Below are 9,100 nucleotides of genomic sequence, written 5' to 3' on the forward strand. Positions count from 1 at the left end.
TTAGTACTTGAACTGTCAAAATGCATCAAAAAGACCATTAAAGTTAATTGCCTTTAATTTTTTTTAGTTCAAGCCACCGCATGTCACAACTGCGGCATGAGATGTGGCAAAAAAAATTATAAAAAATAAAAATCAATTAAAATTATAAAAAATTATTAAATTTTAATAAAAAATTATTAAAAATTATAAAAATAGTAAAAATTATAAAATTTTATAAAATCATAAAAACTATAAAATGCATCAAAAAGACCCTTTAACCATTAACTTTAATCGTTGACCGTTAAATTTAATGACCCCCAATTTTTAAGTTAAAGTCATCACATGTTGCAACACAACGTGACATGTAGCAAAAATGATAAAAATAAAAATTAATAAAAGTTATAGAAAAATTAAAAATATTTTTTGGTTCGATAATTTATAATTTTTACAAATTTTATATTTCTTTACATTTTAAAAATTTCTTATGAATTTATAAAATTTTATAATTTTTTCTATATTTCTCTTTATTTTATATTTTTTACGATTTTTATAAAATTCTCTAAATTTTAAATATTTTTATTTTTATAAAAATTTAATAACTTTTATAAATTTTATTGATTTTTATTTTTATTAGTTTTTCCACATGTCACGCCGTGGTTGTGACAAGTGGTGGCTTTAACTGAAAAAAGTTAGGGCGTTAACTTAAATAGTCAGATGTTAAAGTTAATGGTCAAATAGCCTTTTTGATACATTTTCACAGTTCAAGTACTAAATTGAATAAAAAAAAAAGCACTAGTTTAATTGCCTTTTTTGAAAAAGTTTAAGTGTCTTTTTTATGCATTTTAAAAGTTCAACTACCTAATTGAGTGCAAAACAAATAGAGGCTCAATTGCTTTTTTTGAAAAAATTTAAGGCTTTTTACACCCTTAAGCAAAAAAAAATTACGAACATTTAATTTTTCAAAAGAAAAATGTAAAAGAATTAATTGAATTTCCTTTTGTTAGATTGATAATGATTTTTTTAAAATTTTATAAATTGATTAAGAGATTATTGTGCATTCTATCTATTTTTTATTATTTGTTTATAATTTTAAATCCAAAATAAACAGTATGCATCAATGGTCATCTAATTTAGTGTCAAATCATTTACCAAATTAATTAAAAACTAAAATTATGCCGGTTTGTGGTTCAAAAATATTATGCCATTTAGAGTGAAATTTTATTTACTTTTACAAATATTAAAATATTTATATAATTTTATTATACATTATATTTTTAAAATTTGTATATTCTATTATTTTTAATGGTGTTCAGTTAATTTTAACACTAACTTCTTAAAAATATAAACAAAAAAGACTTTTCATTATCAATTTAACGGCGGATGATCAAAATAGAAATGAATTCAAATGTTAGTACCTAAATTGAAAACTTTTAAAGTTAGGTGACCAAAACAAAAACATGAGTATAGTTAGATGACCATTTGTAGTTTACCCAAAATTTAATTCCCAAGTTTTTAAAGTTATTGAATAAAATATGAGATATATTTTTAAAAAATTTATCCAAATTACATAATTAATCTTTGAGAGTTATTTATATGTTGGTAGTCATCCAACTATTAGTAAATTTCTTTTTAGTCATCTAACTATGAAAAGTTATAAAATCAGCACCCATCAATTCAACTTTTTCGTTTTTGGTGGCCCAACTATTCGAATTTCTATTTTTTGATCACCGATGGATAAATTACTAATAGAAAAATAACTTGGCAGCTTTTAAAATTGGTATAATAATAACTTTAGCCATTAATATTTATACATCGTGTCAATTTAATCTTAAATCCAAAAAAAATTAACCATCAATATTTACACATTGTGTAATTTGGTCTTCCATTTTACGCTTTACTTTTATTTGTGACATTGAGGTTAATTCTAAAAGAATGGTAAAAAACGAAAATGGTTATCTTGGATATTTTAGTTTTTCTATTTTTGATATATTTTGGATTAAATTTAGTTAATAGATTTATTTTATTTTAACTTTTTAGGTGAAAAGATTATAAAAAAAATAAAATTAAAAATTTAAATTACACAATATTTAAATATTAAAGATTATTTTTTTGAAATTAAGACTAAATTAAATATAAATATAAATATAAATATAAATATAAATACTAAAATTTAAAATTTAAAATAACTATTATATGGATCTTAAAAGTCGCAACCTCAATCTTTGATCCCGTTTAAAACACAAAAAATTAGAAGCAAAATCGAATCATACTAACTTTTGCTTGTCAAACATGATAACGAAGACTTTTCGTACCTTTTTTTGGTTCAGACATAATTGTAGCCAAGTATCATCTTGTATACACCCTCTTTGAATAATATTGACATTGCTTTAAATATTTAAAAAAAAAACATTTAATGGGTGAAAGTATTTGATGAATTTAATGTTTACACTACGAAAAAAGTTAAATAAGATGGAATTCAAACATAATTAATATTTATTGTTTAAGAAATGATATATTTTTTATTTATTATTCAACTCTAAATAAAATATTTTATTTATAAAAGCATAAAAAATTTCAAAATATAATATTATTATATAGAAAATAACATTTTAAAGAGCAAATGTTAACTTTATAAAAATTCAAGATCTGATAATTTACTTGTTGTTAGTGTAAAAATAATGGTAATTTTATTAAATTCATTTTAATTGTTTATCTAATAATGAAAAATTAATTTCATCAACACTGGAAAACGAACTTTTCTTTTTTTGTATAAACACGCAATATTTTTTATTTTTCAAAAGGAAAACAAACATTTTGAAATGTATACAATCAAACAATTCCTACATCAGAATAATCGAAGCGGTAAGCCACACGCAAACAAACATATCAACTTCGCCTTAGTGCTATAAAAACCAAGGCTTAGTTTTCCTTTGCCAATTCATTCATTTATAATCCCTCATGCAAAAGCACAAAATGAAGTCTAATATCCCAATCCCTCTTCTCTTCCTTTCTATTCTCTTCTCTTTTTCATGGGCAGCTTTGGGTCTCACTCACCAACAACAACACAACAGCTTCCTCCAATGCCTTAACCGGCATTCTGGCGACGCCAACTCCATCTCCACTGTCATTTATACTCAAACCAACTCTTCATTCTCATCTGTATTAGAGTTTTCCCTTCGGAATGCTCGGTTTTCTACGCCCAATACCCTCAAACCTCTAGTCATCGTTACGCCATCCCATGTTTCCTATATCCAAGCGACCATTAATTGCTCCAGAACTCACGGTTTGCAGATTAGAATACGGAGCGGTGGTCATGATTACGAAGGTCTTTCTTACGTTTCTCAAGTTCCCTTCGTTATCATTGATTTGATTAACTTACGATCCATTGATGTTGATGCGGAAAATAAGACCGCATGGATTCAAGCCGGTGCCACGATAGGTGAATTATATTACAGAATTGCAGAGAAAAGCTCAACGCTTGCTTTCCCAGCTGGTATTTGCCCCATTGTGGGTGTTGGTGGTCATTTTAGCGGCGGAGGTTATGGCATGTTGATGCGCAAATATGGCCTTGCTGCCGATCAAATAATCGATGCACAATTGGTTGATGTTAATGGCAAGTTTCTTGATAAAAACTCCATGGGGGAAGATCTGTTTTGGGCCATTCGAGGAGGTGGCGCTGCCAGTTTCGGAGTCGTCGTTGCATGGAAAGTAAAGTTAGTTCCCGTTCCATCAACTCTGACTGTATTTACGGTGAATAGAACACTGAAAGAGAACGGAACAATGCTTGTTCACAAATGGCAATCTGTCGCACCCAAGATCCATGAAGATTTGTATATCAGACTCTTCTTGAGAGCGGTGAATTCAAGTCAGCAAGAAGGGAAAAGAACAATACAAGCTTCCTTCGTTTCCTTGTACCTTGGTAGAGCTGATGAACTAGTTGATTTGATGCAAGAAAGCTTTCCAGAGCTTGGAATAGTAAAAGAAGACTGCATAGAAATGAGCTGGATCCAAAGTATCATGTACTTTCCCAGTGATATCCCAGAAGATGCACCCTTAGAAATTTTGCTCAACAGGACAGGTTCTGCAGGCATCTTTAAAGGGAAATCGGATTACGTTACACAGACGATTCCTGAAACTGCATTAGAAGGCCTTTGGCAAAGGTTTTACGAAGACGAAACCGAATCATTGGAGATCCTCTTCAGCCCTTACGGTGGCAACATGGATGATATTCCGGAGACGGAGACGCCTTACTCTCACAGGGCAGGGATTTTATTCAACATTCATTATGTAGTGGGATGGAGCGAAGAAGACGCTTCCGAATCTCAGAGGTATATAAATTTCATGAGAAGGCTTTATAGGTACATGGAACCCTATGTTTCGAAATCCCCCAGACGAGCTTACATGAACTACAGGGACCTGGACCTTGGAACTAATAACAACGGGCCATACACGAGCTATAAACAAGCCAGCAAATGGGGTCTTCCATATTTCGACAAAAACTTCAACAGATTGATTCATGTGAAGACTTTGGTTGATCCCACAAATTTCTTTAGACACCAACAAAGTATCCCTTCTCTTTCACGTGGCTAAACAAGATAACATGGTTTGTGGCTAAAGTATATATACACATATATAATAGTGGGATACTCAATAAATAGGATTTTAGGTTTATGCAGTGCAATAAATAAGTTATGGGTGTATTTAAAAATGTAGGATCTGACTATACGTATTCGCCCAAGTTGTACTTATTGGAGTTTCCTTCAGGAACATTCATTATCTGTACCTTTTATACGAATTCATTGTTTATTATTATGTTATTTTTGTAGTTTCCCAAATAAATTTCATTACTAACATAAATCTTTATGGTTTACACAGTTTTAATATCATTTTTTTTTTATTCTTACAATATATAAACAAAAACTAATAGGAAGTAAGCATGTCATCCTCAACTGATAGGGTACTTACTCAACACTCTTTAGTTCTCATGGTTTCCTCTATTCTCGTCAAAACTCTTGATAAAAATAAGAAATAAGAGACAAAATCTTAATTGAAAATAATACTGAATTTATTGAAAGTTCAGCCCTCGACAATGTTTTATATATGTTACATTAAGTATATTATCCGAAGGAATTGGAAAGAATTACAACACATGTAACTTTAATCTTTATAATTTTATTCATTTTTCATGACATTTTCATATGACAATTTTGAAAATGTCACAAAAAAAAAGGAGTTATGAAAAATCATAGAAAAACGTTATGCATAGACCGTAACTAAAGGTCTTTGTTAAGCTATGAAATTGTCACAAAAAAATGAACTTATTACTGACAATTTTGAAGAAGAATGAAAAACATTAGGAAAAATGTAATATTCCCTTACTTTTATAAACGTCACAAATTTATCTATTTTGTAACGTTTAAAAAATATCATGAAAACATCGCAAAATGATTACTTTTATTTTTGGATCTAAAGTAACTATATAGTTAGTTACAAGAACACCACGTGTAATATTAACTTTTGTGATGCTTATATTTCAATTAAATGAAACAAAAGGAATAAAAGTAGCATCATAGAAAACATTATTTTCAGACATTTATATTTCATATTAAAAGATAGAAAAAGTAATATTAAAAGTCATCAAATGTCCTAATGTAAATAGAGCAAAAAATAGTACAAAAACATAAAGTCAACTGTATGGGAAGTTAAAATCAAGTACTAAGTTCAAGCATTAAAACATAAAGTCACAAAACAGAAAATGAAAGACGTAGCTAAAACTAACATTAATAGTAGGTGTGATATAAGTGACTAAAGATGCAATAGTGAAGGGTATCAACAAAACTGCAGCTAAGAGTCACATTAGTAACTCTAACATTAGATTGATGGGAGGAGTAGTCATCAATAGTTTGCAGCGGTAGAGGCATAATTGCTCCTTTAGCATGAACGCCTTCAGTCTGTGACCATGGCACAATCAAACCCAAAAAGGACACTACCAATCATGCACTACAGGGAAATAGGGCTTTAGCGGCGTTTTTAGTGGCGTCTTAACAAAAACAGAGCAATAGCAGCGTTTTTGGTAAAACGCCGCTAAAAACCAGAACAATAGTGACGTTTGTGGTCAAAACGCCGCAAAAAGTTATATAACCCCTAAAACCCTAAACCCTCAAAGAATCATAAACACTAATCTATAACCCCTAAACCCTAAAAAACCATAAACACTAAACTATAACCCCTAAAACCTTAAACACCAAAAAACATCATATGGATGTTGATGTGTATATACGTAGATATTAATGTAAAAGCTTATGTTCATAGTAAATTATGGAAGCAATACTTAATATTGATTAAATTTATTTTGGGGTTTAGGGTTTAATATTTAAGGTTTAAGGTCTATGGTTTAGGGTTTTATGGTTTAAGGTTTAATGGTCATGGGTATATAGTATGTTAATCTCAAGTGAATCATATTCAATAATTAAATCCTAAACCATATAATTAGTATATATTTAGGGGCATAAGCAGGGGGTTGAAAGGGTCTCTGCTCCTCCAAAAATGAAAAATTTTCCATTTCAGTTTTTTGAAATTTTTAAAAATTTTAAAGGTAAAATCGCACTTCATCCCATTGAATAGTGGAAAATTTTTGATTTAATCATTTCAAAATTATAAAAATATATGTTAAACTTTAATCGTTTAAAGTTTAGATGATAGGGGGTAAGGGTTAAAGGTTAAGGGGAAGAAGTTTAGGGTTTATGTTTTATGGCTTAGGGTTTAGGGGTTAAGAGTTAGGGGTTTACGAGTTATGGGGTTTAGGGTTTAGGATTTAAATGTGTATGGGTTTTAGGGTTAAGGGTTAAGGGTTAAGGGTTAGGGGTTTAGGGTTTAGGGTAACTAGTGTGAAAAATATATGTTAAAATTTGAAATACTATTATTTAAAATAATTTTAAAGTTTTTTGGGTATATGACTGATTGTTTTTAATCTATATATTAAATAATTTCAAATTTTAAAGAATTAAAATTTAAAAAATTAAGATTTCAAATTTTATCTAATTCTTTTAAATATTAGTTAGATTTTAAAAATTATTTATTTAAATAAAAATTTAAAATACTATTATTTAAAATAATTTTAAAGTTTTTGGGTATTAAGTGATTGTTTTTAATTTATATGTTTTTAATTTATATATTAAATAGTATTAATTTTAAAAGGCATTAGCGGCGTTTATTTAGAAAACGCCACAAAAGGCTTACAATAGGTGCGTTTTTAAATAAAACGGTGCCATTTTATTGAATTTGTTAGTGGCGTTTTGTGTAAAACGCCGCAATAGGTGCATTTTTAGCGGCGCTAGGGTATAAACGCCGCTAAAGGTGATTTCGTTTAAAACAAAACGGCGACATTTTGTTGGTGCACGTTGAATGATATTTTGATTAAAAAATGGGAAATCACATTTCAATCTCTATTCTCTAAGATTCAATATTCAAATTATATATTATCATGTAATGTTTTAATCAAAATTTAATAATATTAACTATTTGGATTAATTAATAATATTATAAAAATATATAGACTAAATGATATTAAAATTAAAGTATATGCAAAAAAAATCTGAAATTTAATTATATTAGAGAGACCAAATTAAAATTTAACCATTTTAGTAAATAATAATAATAATAATAATAATAATAATAATAATAATAATAAAAGAGAAAAAAAAAAGAAAGAAAAAAATTATTGGGCTGCATACTTAGTGGTGTTTTTTAAAAACGCCGCAAAAGATATGAATTACCGTCGTTTTCATAAAAAACACCACAAACATCTCTTAATAGATTGAAAACGGCATCGTTTTTTAGAGCCCCAAATGCCCTTTACTTTCCCCAATTCAGATTACCCCCAAACGTCTGGTTCCTCAAACCTTGAATCTCTAAATCCCCTAAAATTTCCCCTAATTCGATATCCTCAAATCGGTTTCCCAAAATCCCCAAATCAAAATACCTTTGATTTTAGCCGAAGTCCCTTTGATTCTCTTTTTTTTTTTTTTCATTTTCATTTTCATTTATCATTGGAAGAAAATAAAAGAGGAAAAAAAATGTTCTGATAAACTTGAAAAAGAGATGGAAAAATCGTTGAAGTTGGCGTCCTCCAATGAAGAACTGTACAATGCTTCGAGTTCATCGAAGAGGAGCGAATGAACGCTCATGTCAACGGCGAAGAAGACGGTGAGGAGAAGATTGAAGATGTTGCTCGTTCTACCGACGCCTCCGACAAAGATGATGACGTCGTCCCTGAAGAAAACGTCGATGATGCTGATGATGTAATTTTAGGATTCTGACACTCTTTTTTCTTTCTCCTTTTACTTTGGTTTCGAAATTTTACGATTTTGGCTTTCGGACTTAGCTATTTGTTTCTACAGTTTGCTGTTGATCATAAAAAATTATTTCTAAGCTTTTAGTTTTCATCTTTTAGTATATATTTTGCTTCTAGGGTTTTAGTAAGTTGCTGGAAAGCTTAATTTGCACTTTATCGTTTATTGTTTAGGATGAGTCTAATAGGGCTGATCCAGAAATTAGTAAGCGAGAGAAGGACAGGCTCAAAGAAATGCAGAAACTAAAAAACCAGAAGATTCAGGAAATACTGATACTCAAAATGCTGCCAGTGACGCTGAGTATTCTGGGGAAAAGATTTTATTCTGTTCATCTTAAGTGTAATTTATGGTTTGCTAAGTTTGGTTGAATGACAGAATAATAAGGGAAATGAGCGGTTGAAGTATCTTTTGTAGCATATAGAGTTGTTTGCTCATTTTGCTCAAGGTGACCCAAATTCAATTCTTTTCATGTAAGGTGTAGGTGCACGTTGTCCCTGCTCACATGTTTAGGAAAGTCATTAGTATCACCAAATCCCATTGCAAACCTGGGCTTCTTGGTACTCTATTGTTTTTTGCTTTGATGCATCTCTAGCTCTCACTACCTCTTACATGTGAATATTTAAAATAAAATATCTAAATCCTTTTTTGTAGCCACACTTGTAAGAGAGGATGAAAGAATTATAGATTTGAACTTCCTTATTGGTCCCAAATTGTATTAAGCAAATTGGCTGGATCTAGTAAAAGGAGGGTTCATAGCAAATGTTCAGTGC

The 9,100-nt window shown here is 29.5% G+C and overlaps 1 protein-coding gene across 1 annotated transcript; it reads left to right on the top strand.

Annotated features, from left to right (window-relative positions):
• Nucleotides 1-2,886: 2,886 nt before the first annotated feature.
• LOC108469262 (tetrahydroberberine oxidase-like) lies at nt 2,887-4,818 on the top strand. The gene has a single exon (XM_017770154.2). The coding sequence runs from the start codon at nt 2,938-2,940 to the stop codon at nt 4,567-4,569; it is 1,632 nt and encodes a 543-aa protein (XP_017625643.2). The 5' UTR covers nt 2,887-2,937; the 3' UTR covers nt 4,570-4,818.
• Nucleotides 4,819-9,100: the final 4,282 nt, after the last annotated feature.

This window comes from Gossypium arboreum, chromosome 10 (assembly GCF_025698485.1).
Source record: "Gossypium arboreum isolate Shixiya-1 chromosome 10, ASM2569848v2, whole genome shotgun sequence".
NCBI classification, from domain to species: domain Eukaryota; kingdom Viridiplantae; phylum Streptophyta; class Magnoliopsida; order Malvales; family Malvaceae; genus Gossypium; species Gossypium arboreum.